Source organism: Lampetra planeri, chromosome 39 (genome assembly GCF_965212315.1).
Source record: "Lampetra planeri chromosome 39, kcLamPlan1.2.h2, whole genome shotgun sequence".
NCBI lineage: Eukaryota > Metazoa > Chordata > Hyperoartia > Petromyzontiformes > Petromyzontidae > Lampetra > Lampetra planeri.
In genome coordinates this window covers 34,006-52,137 of record NC_136145.1, presented here as the reverse complement: position 1 = coordinate 52,137, position 18,132 = coordinate 34,006, and the positions used below count along the sequence as shown (strand labels likewise).

At 56.7% G+C, this 18,132-nt stretch overlaps 1 protein-coding gene across 2 annotated transcripts; it reads right to left on the bottom strand.

Moving 5' to 3' along the window:
- Window positions 1-437: 437 nt before the first annotated feature.
- LOC144731415 (anti-apoptotic protein NR13-like) lies at window positions 438-18,025 on the bottom strand. 2 transcript variants are annotated; one of them, XM_078612434.1, is made up of 2 exons: window positions 4,972-18,025; window positions 438-3,202 (listed from the first exon to the last, which is right to left on the bottom strand). In XM_078612434.1, exons 1-2 carry the CDS (start codon window positions 5,705-5,707, stop codon window positions 3,015-3,017), a joined length of 924 nt encoding a protein of 307 aa, XP_078468560.1. In that variant the 5' UTR covers window positions 5,708-18,025; the 3' UTR covers window positions 438-3,014. The 2 variants fall into 2 exon arrangements, with proteins under 2 accessions (XP_078468560.1, XP_078468561.1); XM_078612435.1 differs by having other exon boundaries at window positions 5,084-18,025.
- Between the last annotated feature and the right edge of the window lie 107 nt (window positions 18,026-18,132).

Genomic DNA, 18,132 nt, shown 5'->3' with positions numbered 1-18,132 from the left:
GCACCCGCCACGCGCACGGGCCTGCTGTAGGTGGAATGCAGCTACAGGAGCAGGGAGACGGTGAACCCCGGACGTGTTTTGCTGCATTGTAGGTAATCTGATCACGTGATGTCAGTGAGAACCTCACCGGTTCACGCCTCACCTGCGGCTGGAACACCTGGAGCAGGTGACACGCCTGGTGCACGTGACACACCTGGTGCACGTGACACACCTGGTGCACGTGACACACCTGGTGCACGTGACACACCTGGTGCACGTGACACGCCTGCACAGGTGACACACCTGTGTGCTGCTGCACCTGTGCAGGTGACACGTCTGCCGCAGGCGACACCGGATGCAGGCGACACACCTGCACCAGGTGACACACCTGACTCCCGGCTCCACTGTTGATTCTCTCCCTGTGTCGATGGTGTCATGAGTACCACGCTGAGACGATGAATAGATTCGAGCTTTATTCACAACAGACGCGCATTAAATTAACACCACAGACATCCTTCATTCACTCTGGACAACATCAGCATCATGATATATCCACTGCTGGACAAAGGCGTTCGCAAAACGTTCCCATCTCTCACGGTCCCACATGCAGCCTGATCTCGTCGCTCCGTGCTGCTCAATGGATGCCCACGCCGGCGCACTCCCTCGTTTGGCTGCCGCTCACGAGCTAGCCTCGTCCACTGGCTTGTCGCCCCTGGTCGCCGTGAAGTGTCCTGCCCCAGCACAGTACAAAACTGTTCTTTATTAAACCTATTAAAACATTCATTTTGTTTTACCAGGTAAGGCCCACTAAGCTACGTAGTTCTTTTTTAAGAAGTGACCTGGCCACAAATGATAGCTCAACGAAGTGGCTTATCATGTGGAATTTTATAGCAGCCAACTACTCAAAACGCGTGATGTTGATTCTAAATGTGGTGGAAAAACCGGAGGACCAGGAGAAAAAAACACACGACCACGGGAAGAGAAAACATGCGAACTCCAAATGTACATCAGCAGGCATCAGGGGTTGGGATCGAACCCACGACCTCCTGCATACCAGGCAAGTGAGTTAACATCTCACCACTGTGGCGGTCGACCCTCCCAGCGCACAGCGTCGAGACGAGAACTTGCACTGATCCGAGCGCTGACTCGGGCCACTCTCATCCCGCCGAGTCGAGTCCAGAACTCAACTCTCGGACTCGGGGGCCCACGGTAACGATGATGACCTATTTACTACATTTGACATTTAATCTCGGAGGAAACGAAATATACGTGACCAAATGTTTTCCCCGCGGCAATCATCAGAGATTCGATCACTTTCTGGAGCTCTCTTTCCAATTCCTGTATTTGTTTGAAAGTTGGGAATTACCGCATCTTCATAACGTAGTCAAACATCGGGTAACATGGCGAGGACAAATCGCGTCTGGGGAGAGGAACCTTATCGGTCACGACGGACACGCAGAGTCCGGCATGCACCGCTGGACACGTGCCAAGTATGGCCACAGGGCCACGATCAACTCAATTTACAATTTCACAATCAGCTTGAAGCGCCTTGGGTTAAGGTGCGAAACAAATATATAAAAGATGAGGTTAAAGTGCACAGTCAATCGGCGGGGAATAAATAAAGTGCACACACTCACTCGCACACTCACTCGCACACTCACTCGCACACTCACTCGCACACACACTCGCACACTCACTCGCACACACACTCGCACACTCACTCGCACACACTCACTCGCACACTCACTCGCACACACACTCGCACACTCACTCGCACACACTCACTCGCACACTCACTAGCACACTCACTCGCACACTCACTCGCACACACACTCGCACACTCACTCGCACACACACACTCGCACACACACTCGCACACTCACTCGCACACACTCACTCGCACACTCACTCGCACACTCACTCGCACACTGGCATCGCCATAGCCGTGAGTGTACCACGTGCTTAGATTTGCAACGGTTAAATTAAAAAGTAGAAGTGACTTCGTGCTCAAGTTGGCGTTGAGGCGTTGGGTGCTCATCTTTCCAGTTCACAGCCATGCAGAGCCAGTGGTGGGAATTCCACATTCCTATGGCGGTGACGAGTCTATCCATAAGACAACCACTGTTGATCTTCCCCACAAAGTGGTTCTCGTTTTATCGACCACCGGAGGGTGCTGACGATGAGATTTGACCTCGCGACCTTCCGCTTGCCGTGAGCCACACTCCACAGCCGGGTCGTCTGGCCGGGCAAATAAATAAATAAAGTGGCCACAACACAAACCAATCATCGCGCGCGTAGGATAAAACGACTCTGGCGATCTCGCGATTGTGCACAAATGCATGGTAGCGCACAACGACGTTTCTAACGAGTCGTCTCTGATTTGGGAACCCACATTGTCAGAGGGTGCTGTTACAATGGGACGCGTGGCCATGCATTCCATGAGAGGTGCGCGTTTGGCTACTCATGGAAGACCCCTGACAAAACCCAGCACCGCGCCACTGTCGACGAAGGGGTGATGCTCAAAGCTCCACGCAGATCGATTCCCTAATTCCACTTCCTGTGCTTCCGTCTCTTGGCCACCACCTGGCAGTCCAGCAGGGTTTGAGCGTTTCACAGATCTCGAAGTGAGCCACCAACCACCACCTCCAAAGTGCTGGAGCGCCACACGTGCACACAACAGTTGTCTAAACCTGCGTGCAAACTTCAGAGGCCACGGGCTCCTGATCTTCACATCCCCAAACCCGTCGTCTGTATGTCCATCGTCCGCTGCCAGCACACGAATGCCGCATGTGCTGGGCCAGGTAGAGACAGCCGCCACCGGGGGAGGGGGGGGCGTTCCCTTGGCTATACCCACAGCAAGGTCTCGAGTGGCTGAGCAGGGATTGAATCCGTGTGACTTCACGCTCTCCTCTCCCGCCGCTCCTCCCGGAGGGCTGTGGAGACGGGCGACACGGGGAGCCCCTGCGTGCAGTCCCTCGGGGGGGGGGGGGGGGGTTGGGGCGAGAGCGTGACGCGTTCCTCGACTTCGAGCGCGTTCACGCAGTCCTTGAGACGTGGTCGAGGGCTCCCCGCCCACCCACCAACTGCGCCCTCAGATCCCCCGCAGGACCCTCCAGGTGGTGAGGAGGACCCCGATGCCGAACCCGATCCCCACCACCCTCAGCAGGCCGCTCCACAGGGCGTCCTCCGGGCTGGCTCCTCGGAGTTGGCTGGCGCAACCTTCCTGCAGACAGACACCAGGTGGATCGTCGTCATCGTCGTCATCGTCGTCATCGCCGCACCAAATCGAGACGTTTAACGAGTTGTCAGGTTCACTTTGTGGAAACAGGCTTCAGGCCTCAAGAGGTCAGGAAGGGTCTCATTTGCAAGGGCGACCGGCGGCGTGAGTCGGCCAGGTAGGAGGCGACGGTTGTGCTGTACAACCGGAAGTAGCATGGTTGGCTACGTACGGTGCGAGAGAAGTTCAACATACATGCAACGGAGCCATTTCGCGAATGGCCACACAATGGGCTGTACTCTTGCAAATGACGTCAGGGGATCTTTCACGTCTACTATGAAGCAGACGGCAAGTGGCATTGCTATATGCTTCATAATAGCAATCGTCATTGGCCACGAAGTGGTTGGTGGTGATGTCACCACAGCGCTGGCAGGCCACGGGACAGACGACCCATTTGCCATGGGTTGACTGACTGAGATGACTGACAGATGCACCACCTGTGCTCCCCGCTGTGCCACCAAGCTGCATCTGTGAAAACGAGCTTCATAACTCATCGGATTACTGCAGTATAAATATTCTGATTCTCTATTTAGCGTCGCTCCGCTCGTTGTTGTGAGCGTCGCTCCTCTGTCCTCCGCGAACCTCCGATGGCAACCACGAGACGAAGGACGCCGTCATCAAAGCGACCACTCGGAAGCGATCGGGGTCACGGCCACCAGGCCAGGCAATGCGCGCTCGCCACGCGACTCTTCACAGCAGTACAGCAGGTGAACGAAGTGAGTCAACGTCGTGTCGACGACGACGATGCTGATGTGTAAACGCTTCGTTAATCCGCTGCCACTGTACATTTGACGAGGCCAAACGTATCGGGATCGCGGCCAACATAAACGAGACTATCCAATTGGAGGTCGCAGCGTACTGTACTCAGCAGAGGTCAAAGTGACAGCGGGTGTGCCCAAGTAAACATAATGAATAATGGGGTTAAGCGTTACCGTGCTCAGCAGGGGAGAAGGTTCCAAAGAGCGCGGTGCCGCGTCTGGCTGCCATCCTCCGCCTGCTGCTACTGCCGCTGCTGCCACCCTCGAAACTCGCCCCCCCCAGCGGCCCAGGCCGAGGAATTCCCCCCTCGACCTCTCCCTCCCCCGACATCACCAGCGACGACGCCTCGAATAACGCCGGGTCCCAGCCTCTGAACCCAGACGGACACTCAATTCCCAACCTTGAGCCCCCCCAAACCCCGAACCTCATGACCGGACCCGTCTATGGCCCGAACCTCGTGACTGGACCCCGGGACCCGTCCCTGCACGAAACCCGGTGGCTTCCACCACGACTGCGACCACACCGGCGTGGCCTTCTTCCTTCACCTACCCCGCACTCACCGGCGGAGGGGAAGTATGGTCAACACCTCCCACCCCACGACTCGCACGGTGTCGGGAGGCTCTCGTCCAGAAATGTATCGACAAACACAGAATGAGGCATTGGTGCCCATCCGTGTACCGCCACCGGTGGTGAAAATTCCACGTTCCCATGTCATCTTATTTGATATGTTTCGGGCGCCTTTCGCTGAAGGCGCTTCACATAGTTTGAACGGCGGTGCAATACAAGCACGGAATGATTTCCATGGCGATCCGAGGCTACTTTGGAGTCATCGACCAAAGCAGCTGATTGACAAACGGGGCCGTGAATGCCGAGATGGTGCGCGCGCAATCTCAACCACGGCCCCAAACCCCCAACTAAAGTCGAACAAAACCCGGAGCCGCGATCCCATTCCTCACCCAGTCGCCGTGAGGCCCGGGCCGCGTGGCCCGGCATTCCGGCTCGCGTCCCCCTCTGGCCACCTCCAACCCAATCGGTCCGCCACCCATATCCCTCCTCGCCGCCACTCACCCATCCTCCGTGCTTACTCATCCACGCGCCGCGAGTCTCCAGCAGGTACCGGGACACGCCCTCGGCGAGCGCCTCGGCGTCCACCACGACGCCGGCGCGGGTCGCGCGCCGCGCCACGAAGCCCGCGAACACCACGACGCTCACGATGCGGCCCCAGTTGGTGACGCGGTCCTCGAACATCCTGTCGGCCACGGCGCGCAGCGTGCGCTCCGCGTCGCGCGTGGACCCCACGGGGCCCTCGGCCGCCTCCATGGCCACCGCCATCTGCGCGAGCGTCGCCCCGAAGCGCGACGTCATCTCGAGCGCGGCCGCCTCCAGCGCCTCGGCCGCGGCGCTCGGCGCCCGGTGGCCCCCGCCGGGCTCCATCGTCCACAGCAGCAGGTGCCTCACCAGGGCGGGGGTCTGCAGCGCCAGCGGCGGCGAGGGGAGAGGGGAGGGGGGGCCCGCGACCACCTGCAGGGGTGTCGAGTCGGCCTCCAGGGTCCGCGACCCTTTGTCCATCGCCCCGATCGCGTCGTCCTGCGTCGGCTCAGTCAGCCAGTCGCCCACAGGTTCCATGCTCGAGTCGTCCGCCAGTCCCGCGCAAGAGTCGACCTTGAGCTCCGGGCGGCACGTCCAACACATTGCGGGCTGTGTGCCGCGAGAGCGCCTGCGGTGCGGCTGTGTGCGTGTGTCCCTGTGCGTCTGAGCGCGCGCGTGTGTGGCTGTCTCCCCGTGTTCTCTGTTGGTATCTCTGTACGGCTGTCACTCCGCGCCCCTGCGTGCGTGGCGGTGTGTGAAGGTTAGCGCTGCCTCTGTGTGTGTGTGCAGGGCTGCGAGTGGTTGCGTGTATATCGGCTCCACAAAGCCCCCCAACCTCTCAGTCGCCACGCCCCTGCCGAGACTGCTGCTGCTGCTTGGGGCAGAGCGAGCAAAAGGTCCGGACGGGGTGTGTGCCAGTGTGCCCCGTCCGCTTCTCCGCAAGGAAACCTGGCGCTGGGCACATCGCCAAAACGCGAATGGCGCAGCGGCACAGGGAGAAAGTACAGACATGAAATGCGCAGAGATAAGACACAGGCGGGTGCTGTTGGTGTGATGCAGCTTCTGAGCCCTGGGATTTCCTAGTTTCACTCCCGGGTTCCTCCCAACAGGAAACCAGGCCACTGCGTTTTCATGAACGTCCGATCTGACCAAACGTGACGAGTCTTGAGACTCACTGAGGTGTATATATTTTTTGAACCTTTGAAAAATTACATCAGTACTGCTTGTACGTTTAAAGAGCGACGCTGTTTATTTTCTGCACGGGGGCGCGGGGGGGCTAGAGAGATGACATTTTTAGCACGAGGAGAATATTTGAGAGTTCTACGACGCAAGTGAGCGCACGTCAAAACCTTAATTTACCTCGCCCGCAAATAGTGTATAGGAACAGTATATAAAACCGTGGTGGCGCGTGTGCTTTACGCCTGTACTTAGGATATAACGAAGTTGACCGGTGGAGGTTCTGAAGTCTAAAGAAAATCGGCATTTCAAATTTCTACATTTCCGAGTTTCCCACCGCACCTCGCATGGGAAAGCGATCGATGTCGTTGAAGGGCAGCCCTTGGGGATGTTTTGTATCTGGAGGTTTTGAAAAACGCGGTTTCCAGGTATCGCATGAAATAATATAATAATAAAAAACACATTTCCGACTTTGCTCTCTCCATCAATAATTGTTTTCGGAGCGGGGGATTTTTTTTACTTTGTTTTTTTTACCCAAGTCAGAGAAAATGTGTAACTAAATATTTTATAAGCTGGAAGATTTTTTTCAAAACGCTACGTTTACGATGTTCTCACCCTTTCCATGCTTTGGAGAGGGAGGGGCACATTGTTACATTGAGTAAAACCCACACAGTGTACCTGGTACTACTGGCCGAACATTCCCCAATTCCGACAAATGATCTGCCAAATACTCAATTGGGATAACACAGCAGCTGCAGCAGCAACATCGCCCCCCATCCCCGATTAGGGAAACTTGGCAGGACCCTCCTGAGAGCGAGAGGTAGTCTTGAGACTCGGCTTGCTGAGGTAAAACGCGCCAATATTTTGTTTCCAATCCAGCTACACTAATAGTCGTTTTTATTTTCTGGATATTTGAACGGAAACAAATACCCCACAAGAAAACAATCTACCTATTTCGGTGTCTCGTCAGCAGAGCACGGCTCGCTGGGACCGATGCTTATGAAATGCTCGGGGCATCGAACGCTCTCTGTTAGACGTGGGTCCTAGTTCCACGTAAAAACCGTGCGTAATACACAACTCGACACAAGCATTAGCGTCGCCGTGGATACTATAAGGCGATGTTGAAACCCATCCAAAAGTGTGCTTGTTGAACGAACGCTGATTAAAGATTCCACGCTCCGAGAAGGCCGTGTAGCTGATGGGATGTGTCAATTGGATACTTTTATTTCCCTATATCGCGGGATAAAGATAGAATAGTCGGCGTGTTTGTTCTGCCGCCTGTGGGTTGGGCAAGCAGTCGTAGCTTCCGGATACTTCTGGGCTATTGCGGTCGCCGTGCGAAGCCATGAACTGCGTTCCTTGCCATGTATGGCGATGTGCGCGTTGCAGTTCCGTCACGTCAGCCAACTTCACGTGGGGTCCCCTTACCTGGGGGTCGTACAAATAAACTGTTACAACTCGACGACCCTCAATCCACAGCGAGTGTGACTTACTAGCCTGGAATGCGCATCGTCACCCCTACCACCCCCACCACCACCACCAGCAGCATCGCTTTTGTCATTGTAGGGCGCGCGTGCCTCGGAGCAGGTTTACCCCCATCTGTGACTCCAGTCCTCTTCCCGTGGCTTTCAACTACAACTGAACACGCCCCGAGCAATCACACCCACTCATCCACTCGCTCATTGAATCAACCACCCGTGTCGAGGATTCCGTGTACGAGGCACCGACTGTTAAGTCCCATCCATCGGACTGTATTGAACCACCGCACATACTGCCACAAATCCTCATTCGTGTCGTTGTGAAGAACACAAGTCACAGGTCACAAACACACTCACCCACAAAACCACTCATTCACCCACCCAATCACCGCACTGCAGGTGACCTCCCCTGTCTCGGCATTTCCCCTCGCACTGCTGCTGCACTGTTCATTTCCCTCCTCCCATCACCAGCATCATGGTGGTGGTGCTGGCCGGGCCAGCACCACGCCTGGCCGCCTTCGTGTCCTTAGTGGCGATGTTTACACATAGCAACAGGTACTCATTTGAGGCTGAGTTCACCTATACATGCGAACATATACTCACCTACTTGCATACAATATAGGCTCAAGGACCAGTGCAGATAAAACTCGTCTTCATGTGGGCCGTGGGTGGGAATCTAAATTGGGAGGCTAGATTCGTAATGCTGTGTGCTAACCATTGCGCCACCGCTCTGGATTAGATCACAGCCGCACACATTCCTTCACTGCTACGCGCACACACACGCCTAGTAACATTCACACACAATGCGCACACACACCCCCTTGTGACACATACACGCCATTCCGAACATTTTGTACTAGCCGCATGCCACACGCATTGGTCTTTCCGGTTTACACAGCTGCTGAGTACACGACCATAACTTGAGCAGCCAGCAACAAACAGCACCGTCAAAGCTGTAATAGATAATGATGTATACGGGAATATGCAGCAAGAGGGGTGAGGTGACGTGCAGTGTGGCGAGTGAGTGCTGGATGAGTGGGCGACTGACTGGCGGCCAATGTTGTGACCTGCAGTGTGGTGAAGCAGTGTGGGTGAAACTCAAGTGTATGGTGGGGCGAGTCGTCAACGCTAGAGGATGAATCAACGAGGCGAGTTCATGGGGACAGTGACCGTGGTAGCATGTGTAATGTAGGAACTTGGCGGGAGACGACCTTACGGGTAGCACACTCTTTTATTAACACCAACTTATATTACACGGGTGGCTAACTCCAGCCTTAACCCACAGGGTTCCCCCGGCTACACCCACACGGGCTCTTACGCCCCGTAGCCTCTCGGAACACACCCAGCCGGGGTGTCCGTCTCGACTCTGGGTCCCACAGTCTCGGTCCACAGGGACTTCAGACCACGGGTCCCACAGTCTCGCCTCCGAGCCACACAGGCCCCCGGCCCTCACAAGGACAGCGGGACTAGGGGTCTCAGGGCCTACCTCTGAACTCCGTCTTCGGTCTTCGACTGGTTAACAACTCCCCGAGTGCTCCCGCGCGTCCCCCTTTATAGTCCTTCATGCGGACGTCGCTGAGAGCACCCACCCCAGTTGACCAATCACTGCGCGCTGCCCACGATCCTCTTTCCCACCTTGTGTCAGCGCGCACAACCACGCACCCCGCGCCGCCCCGTAATCTCTCACTCCCGGCGCGCGCGTCAACACCACGCCTACATCGCGTGCCCAACCACGCACCCCGCGCCGCCCCGTGATTTCTCACTGCGGGCGCGCGTCCGCACCACCACTACATCACCCCCTACCACATAGCTCGCAGCCGACCCGGCTGCTATAAAAAACATTCTTATTACCCCCCCCCCCCCCGTGTGTGTCCCGTAACACAAGCAACAACAACAACAACAACACAACACACCAAGAACAATATGTACAACGCGGCGGGCGACAACAATAAATGTGTATGCAAAAAAATGACTCGTGCAGCGTCCCTTCATTTCCGAGCACCCCTTGAACGGGACATTACACCGGGCAGAAGGGGAACGCGGCGGCGAGCTCGGTTTTTTTTTTTTCATGAAAAGTGTTGTGTCTTAGCACGAGTCCGCCTGGCCGGTCCGTCGTACGGCACCAGACGCGGTTGACCGTCCGGTGGTGCCGGCAGTCCAGGAAGGCACGGGGCAGGCATCGGAGATCCGCGCGTGCCGCGGGGTTCCGGTTCCCGACGGTGAACAGCCGTCAGGTCCGAGACACCTGGGAGTGGGTCAGGTGGAGACACGTGAGGATCAGCCTGCGACACATCCCTCCCTGAGTCGACGGCCACATCACACGCTCGGTCGTTACGGCACAAAGGGAGGCCATGCGGTGCCGCGAAGGATTTCAGCCGGGAGCGGTGTACGTACCAACGGCGTTTTTCCCATTTAATCTGGATACTCTGGGGTCGTGCAACACGCACAATTTCCACCAGTCCCCTCCATGGTCTCAACAATTTAGGGGACGTAGCCAACGGTGCATGTAGACAGTGCAGCCAGGCCTTATCGCCTGGTTTCCAATCGTGCGTATACACCTTTCGTTCATGCAATCTTTCGTTAGCGATCTGGCGAGACCTCGAATTCAACCTCGCAGCCTCTTGCGCTTCAGCCAGTTTGGCGATATTAAATTTGATGTTGTCGGCCAATTTAGATTTCGCACGTGGCTGGGAAATCCCCAGTTGGACATCCATGGCCGGATCGGCCTCCCGCCCATACATGAGAAAAAATGGGGAAAACCCCGTCGCCGCATGAGGGGCCATTCGATAGGCCGCGAGTACCCCAGGTACCTGTAAGTCCCAATCAACCTGATCGTTGCAAACCTGTTGGCACAGCATAGAAGTAATCGTCCTGTTCAGACGTTCAACCATTCCATCAGTCTGCGGGTGGTACGGGGAGGTACGCACTTTCTTTGTACCCAACAGGTCGCACACCTCGCGCAACAAAACGCTCGAAAAATTCTTCCCTTGGTCCGTCAGCAAGCGTTCGGGGGCGCCTTTGTCCAAAACATAGCCCTGGACAAAGGCGTCCGCCACTGCCGCAGCCGACTGGTTGGCGAGTGGCCATGCCATGGGCCATCGGGTGAAGTATTCTACGCCAACCAGCAGGTACTTATTACCCCTAGGTGTAGCGGGAAAGGGCCCCAAGATGTCGAGCGCAACAAGTTCGTTTGTGCGCGAAACCTGAATGGATTGTAGCGGTGGATTAGCCGCTATTGGTGGCGGTTTCCTTTGGGCGCACCCCACACATCCCTTAAGGATGTTTGCCACGTCGTTGCCCATACCCGGCCAATAATAGTCCCGTTGGATTAGGGCGAGCGTTTTGTGAAATCCCAAATGCATGAGTCGTTCGTGAGCAGCCAGAACGACCCTACCCCGCATAGCAAATGGCACAACGAGCGCATGACGCCGAGACATGTTGTCCTACTTCATCAGGAGGCCCTGTCTGACCACCCAGGAACCGACCCGCGTCTCCCACCCCCCGGGAGCGTCAGCCTTCTGACGCAGCGTGAGTAGGGAGCTGTCGGCCATTTGGAGACGGCCCCACTCGATAAGAGGCAACGCTAGTAACGAGTCCCACCCCGTGGGAGCGGCGGGCGCGTCGACCCCCGGGGCGTCAGTGGCGGCGAGCAAAACTTCCGTGGGGACGGCGACAGGGGGTTTACACCGCGCCGATCCCAGAAGACATGTGCATTCCGAGCGGGGCGGCAATCGCGACAAGGCATCCGCATTCGAGTGCCGCAATCCCTTACGGTAAATCGTCGTGAATTGGTAGTCTTGGAGGACCTCCAGCCATCGGGACAATTGGCCGGAGGGTTGCGCCACCCGCATAGCGTATTGAAGAGCCGCGTGGTCCGTACGAACAGTAAAATGACGGCCGTAGAGATACGGCCTGAATTGCTGTATAAAAAAAACGATCGCTAGCAATTCACAACGTGTTACACAGTAGCGTTGTTCCGCAGGTGACAAAACTCTGCTACCGTAGGCGACCACCCGTTCGACCCCCCCGACCACCTGTGAGAGCACTCCCCCGATACCCGTGTTACTGGCATCCGTGTCAAGTAGGAACGGTTGCGTGAAATCGGGGTAACACAAGGGGGGAGCCCGCACCAAGGCGTCTCGAAGGGAGCAGAACGCAGCCTCCTCTTCCGGTCCCCAGTGAAACCTTACTCCTTTAGCCGTCAAAGCGTGCAGGGGCCTGGCTATGGTGGCAAAATGTTCGACAAAACGGCGGTAGTAGGAGGCGAATCCTATGAAGCTGCGGACTTCAGTGACTGAGGTTGGCGTTGGCCATGAGCTGACGCAGTGCGTCTTAGCAGGGTCTGTAGAGATCCCTGAATGGCCAACGATATGCCCCAAGTACCTGACCGATTCCCGAAGCAGGTAACATTTCGCCGGTTTAAATTTTAATTTAGCGGAACGCATCCTGAGGAACACCGCTCTCAGTCGCTGGAGGTGCTCCTCGAAAGTCCGGCTGAAAACGATGATATCATCGAGGTAAATCAAACAGGTGTCCCATTGGAGTCCTGACAAAACCAATTCCATGAGCCTCTGAAACGTGGCGGGAGCGGAATGTAAGCCCATGGGTAATCGATTGAATTCAAATAGGCCTCCTGGTGTCCGGAAAGCGGTCTTTGGTTTCGATTCGTCATCGAGGGGCAATTGCCAAAATCCCGAAAACAGGTCAAGCGTCGAAAAAAACTGTGCTCCCGCCAAGGCATCCAGCGACTCATCCATCCTGGGGAGTGGATACGCGTCGGCCATTGAGATTTTGTTTAGGCGGCGGAAATCCACACAGAACCGCAAGGACCCGTCCTGTTTTTTAACAAGGACGATGGGAGCACCCCACGGACTGGAAGAGGGCGAAATGATGTCGGCCGCCAACATGTCATTAACAGCTGACTGCACATGCTCCTTCTCGGCAAGGCTGAGCCGGAAGGGATTCTGCCGAATAGGGGCCGCGTCACCCGTCGCTATGTGGTGGCGCAACAGGTCTGTGCAGCCAATATCGTACTTGTGTCTGCTAAACACGTCAGCGAATTCGAGTAGCAAGCCCCTCAACGCTCCCAACTGCACACTAGACAAGTTACCAGACCCAGCACACAACGAGTCCAACCACTCTGTCCCCTCCTCAAATGGAGGATGCGTATCAAGGCCCGAATCCGCGTGTGCAACGAGCTGTTCATCGACGGGTAGCGGCGCCGCGTGAGCCAGCACCGTGCCCTGTGTAATTACGGCTGGCCGCGACCCCGTATTCAGAACCATAACGAACGGCTCACTGTCCGCCCGCACCATGGTCTGAGCTACCGCTAAGTCGAGGCCCCCAACAGCTCTGTTTGACGGCCCCAACAGAACACCCTGTCCCGCCGCATCCACCCCGAGGGGTTTCCTCAATCGAAGGGGTACCAACATTTGCGATCCCGGGGGTACCCGTACAGTCTGAGTTGCCAGCGCCTGAACCGTCGCACAAACCATGCGTATTTTTGTAGGACTCGTCAAAAATGCAACCCGCCGTCCCGATGGAAGCTCAATGCAGGCCTGATCGATGAGAATTTTGATGGGCATTTTATCCAGAAAGTCCGTACCCAGTAAACAAGGAACTGCCAGAGATGATGATACAAAAATAGGACCCGCCAATTTGATATCGCCAATACAAATAGTCGCCCGAATCTGTCCGATGATTCCCAAGGATCCCCCGTTCGCCGCGTAAAATGGTACGTCCACCGGCAAAAGGGGTCGACATTGGACGGGAAGGATGTTATAAATAAGGTCCGAAATGATAGTGGCTGACGCACCCATGTCCACCAGCACCCGGACCTCAACCCCGTCAATAAAACCCGTTACCACGGACGACCCGGCCGACGCAGCCACTATCCTGTGGGCCAATTCGGACCATTCGACTGCTTTCGGGCCATGTACAAACCCCCCTCGCCGAACCGAATCCCCGGTACCCATACGCGGTCCCCCCACCGCGAAGCGGCGACCCGAGTGTGCCGTGTATGTGGACTGAGCGTGTGGGGTGCCGCGACTTGCCGGGGTTAGCTGGGACGACTTGGGGCCTTGGTCGTCGTCCGGACGTGGTCCCGTGGCGCGCTGACGCGGAGCCCGGCACCCGGCCGCGACGTGACCCCGAAGGCCGCAGTTGTAACACATGACGAGGGACGTCGTGGGTTTCGGTTGCTCCAGCTTGCGGGACGAACGTGTGGGCGAACGACCTCCCGCTCTCCACTCCCCCGGTCTCGACACGGTGAAGGCCTCCTCCCGAGCCGTAGCAGTCTGAGGCTCGGCGACCGTGGCGGCAGGTGCCGCGATCCCCGCCGATGCACAGACGACCGTCCGCTTGCGCTTGAGGACCTCGTGTGCGTGAATACTTGTAGCAATCCCCAAGGAGCAGATGTCCATTTCGTCCGCCGTATTGATGGGGACTCCCAGGTCGTGAGCCAACGCCAGCAGCTGCTCTGTCACCATGGCGTCCTTCCCCTCCTTGTCCATGCGGGGAAAAGCAGCGTCCGCCAGGGCGAGCAGCGCCGTGCGATAGGCGAGCGTAGTTTCTCCAACCATCTTGCGCCGTTCGTAGAACTGGTGGCGACAGGTCGAGGGCGGTCCGAACACCTTAGCCATTAGATGTAGCGCGGCCTGGAGCGTTGAGCGGGACGACCTTGGGGCGGATGTGAAGGCCGCAAGCGCGTCGTCGTCGAGCGTCGCTGGCAGCGCGCGTAGGGCAGTGGTGTCGGACCACCCCGACATTTCTTGATGTGCGAGGAACCTTCGTTGGAAGGCCCCCCAGTCGCCCCCGTCTGCCTTGAACGCCGTCAGCGCGGGCAGTCGTTGCTGGAAGACCTGGTCGTCGTCCTCCGAGGAATGCTTTTCCCGCGCGCCGCTGTGGTTGACGAAAATGTCGGCTCCGTCGGCAGGCGCATGGTGGAGAGCTCTGGCGCGCGCCGATGACGCGGCAACTCCTCGTCCTCTCCTTCCGAGGTTTGTGGCTCCGGTACGCCGTCGTCTTCCCGATCTCGCTCGTGGGTACGGGTAGTCTTCCTAGTATCCATCCTTTTGAAGACAGGTTTACTTCTGACGCCAGTTGTAATGTAGGAACTTGGCGGGAGACGACCTTACGGGTAGCACACTCTTTTATTAACACCAACTTATATTACACGGGTGGCTAACTCCAGCCTTAACCCACAGGGTTCCCCCGGCTACACCCACACGGGCTCTTACGCCCCGTAGCCTCTCGGAACACACCCAGCCGGGGTGTCCGTCTCGACTCTGGGTCCCACAGTCTCGGTCCACAGGGACGTCAGACCACGGGTCCCACAGTCTCGCCTCCGAGCCACACAGGGCCCCGGCCCTCACAAGGACAGCGGGACTAGGGGTCTCAGGGCCTACCTCTGAACTCCGTCTTCGGTCTGCGACTGGTTAACAACTCCCCGAGTGCTCCCGCGCGTCCCCATTTATAGTCCTTCATGCGGACGTCGCTGAGAGCACCCACCCCAGTTGACCAATCACTGCGCGCTGCCCACGATCCTCTTTCCCACCTTGTGTCAGCGCGCACAACCACGCACCCCGCGCTGCCCCGTGATCTCTCACTGCGGGCGCGCGTCCGCACCACCACTACACATGGACAGAAGGGCGATCAGCAGGCGATCGACTGCCGGTGAGCGAGTGACTGGGGAGCGGCAGTGGAGCCGACGAGTCCAGTGACACAAGTTTGATTCCCACTCACGGCCAACACCAGCGACGATTATCTGAACCGATCCTGGGCGTCCCCTAGGTTGACTTAGCCTCAAATGAGTACGTGGTGCGGTGTGTAACCATCGCCAATCGGGAGACAAAGGCGGCCGGGCGTGGTGCTGGCCACCCACCCCCTCGTGTGCGATGTAGCACCTTCATAGGTGCTCGCACTTGCCGCAAGTCTGTTAAGGCTATACGGGGAATCTTTGCTATTTGGAGGGAATACGTCAGTGCTGGACCGTGAATCATCCCCGACTGCTTCAGGCCTCTGAATTATGTCCAATGCAGTGGGGTATAAGCGACAGCAGCAGCAGAATGCCATCCTCAACCGAATGTGCACCGGGTAGAGCAGCTTTGGCACGGAAAAGCAAACCACGGTGCCTCCTCACCCAGGTGAAAGATGCAGCCAATCCTCGACAGCTCAAGGAAAAATGTTCGTGCAAAGCAGTCGTGGTTTTCCTATGGATAAGAATACCATCGTCAAATATGGGACTGTGGTATTACCAGTACTGTTTGATGTGTTATTGTCATGACTTGATAGTGGCCATCATCCACCAGCGGATTGACCAAGACAACTGCTGAATGTGCCTTTTCTCCAGCAGCTGCCACTGTGGCTCTCATCCAGCAGGGGAGACAGCATGCTCGCCATGATGTCAATGTTGAAATGGCGTTGCGTGTCGAGTGTTCGCGAACACACCTTGCCCCAACAGCCTTGCCCCAACAGCCTTGCTCCAACAGCCTTGCCCCAACAGCCTTGCCCCAACAGCTTTGTCCCAACAGCCTTGCTCCAACAGCTCGCCATGATGTCAATGTCGAAATGGCATTGCGTGTCGAGTGTTCGCGAACAGCCTGTTGCAGGCGATGCGGAGGGACCTGTCGTGTGGTGTCATCACGCCACCTACAGGGCGGCCGTGGAGGGCGCAGCCACAACATGGGACCTGTTTGCCAGTATCAAAGTATGAAGAAATAAGAATCGGTTTCACCGTTTCTGGCAATAAAACAGGTGTTAAGATGTTCAAACACCAAATAGAAACTTTATGCAAGGAATTAAGTCTGAATTAACTCGTGAACATGCAATCGTGCTTTGATATAGGCATCGCCATCGAAACAGATTGGCCTATTCCAGCTACATCCTTCCCGAGGGCCTCGTCTCACTAGCGTCAGCCCAGAGAAGGCACCCACACTCTGGCTGCACTCCAGAGCGCCAGTGCCGCTCACGCGGGTCTGTGTGGGGCTACTTGGGTTGTACAACGATAGCGGTAGGGGAGCGATTAACCCCCAACGCGCTACGAACCTGGCCAACACCAGCGACAATGATTTGAACCGGCCCGGGGCCTCCTCTAGGTCAACTCAGCCTCAAAATGAGTACCTGCTACATTGTGTAAACCGCTTACTAGGGAGACAAAGGCGGCCGGGCGTGATGCTCTGTGGTGCAATTGCCCTCGTCCTTAGCTCAACTGTAAAAGCGCAGCCCTGCAAGTGCACGTTTACACCACTGCTGGCAGAAAGGCCGCCACGAGAGGGGAGCTCTTGAGAGTGTATTGGTCTACTCTTCCAGGCGTCTCGTAATAGGTGGGCGTATCCACAATCTATCGCACCGAACGCGAGCTTGCGGTCGACTGCGGTGTGACCCCGTTTACGCAGCTGGGTGAAGAGACGTGGGGGGTCACGGGGGAGTTACCTCGGTTCCTAATGCCGCTCCGGAAGATGAAATTGAATCGACGACCTCTGGATTGCGAGTCCAGTGTGCTACCCACCACACGACAGCCAACAAAAACAAGGTAAAGCTGTCGTGGTCGTTACGAGAGATGTGTGTGGCAAGCCAGGAAGATTGTCCCATGCAGTTACCGACAACGCATAATGCCCGATGTAAACAGCCCGAGTGTAATCGTGACATGCTTTGATGTTGTCTGCCGGCCGAATCGCCCCCCTTGAAAAAGAGATTATTAGCTCAATGGCCTTTACTCGGGAAATAAACTTCCCGAGTGTGTTCAACGTCCGTGTACACCCTGCCGGTCATCTCGGCACCTGTGTCCGTCTCGTTACCTCCTGCCAGCAGCGAGCTTTCCATACTGCACGCAGACGGCCCTCAAAGTGCACCTAACCTGGCACAAACGCCGTGCCGACGTCACCGCTACTGAGTGTCGAATGGGCGGCTGCTTGTTGTAGCCGTGTGAACTCACCCCATGTGAATTGGATCGCTTGGACAAACGTGAGGCTGCTGCAGGGCTAGTGGCCAGTAGAGGGCAGTGCCGTATCAATTTCAGCAAGATCGACGCTCCCACGTGTCTACGTTGCCCGCCTTCACCAAACACGCACTGCCCAGCGTAGCGAATTATGGTCAAACCCCACGACCCGCACGGAGTGGGAAGGCTTGCACACGGCAGTGGAATGACCGGTGATGCATATGGGTTTGCTGTGCAACTTCTGCGGCCACTAATGGCCGCTAGATTCACCCCAAGGTGAACAACCGAATAGCCAAAGGGTTGGGGTTGGGCGAGTGGTAAGCCCTGAAGGAATGGGCAGGGCAGGGTGGCATTACCACTTTACTGGGGACCACTTACTCAGAATGACTATTTCCATGTTCCCTTTCTTGGAAAACCCCCAGGATAAGCCCAGCGCC

Coding starts and splice junctions, on each gene's coding strand:
- LOC144731415 (XM_078612434.1), bottom strand. CDS start 5,707: ATGTGTTGGACGTGCCGCCCGGAGCTCAAGGTCGACTCTTGCGCGGGA. Junction 3,203..4,971: donor CCGGGCCTCACGGCGACTGG/GTGAGGAATGGG, acceptor GTCTGTCTGCAG/GAAGGTTGCGCCAGCCAACT.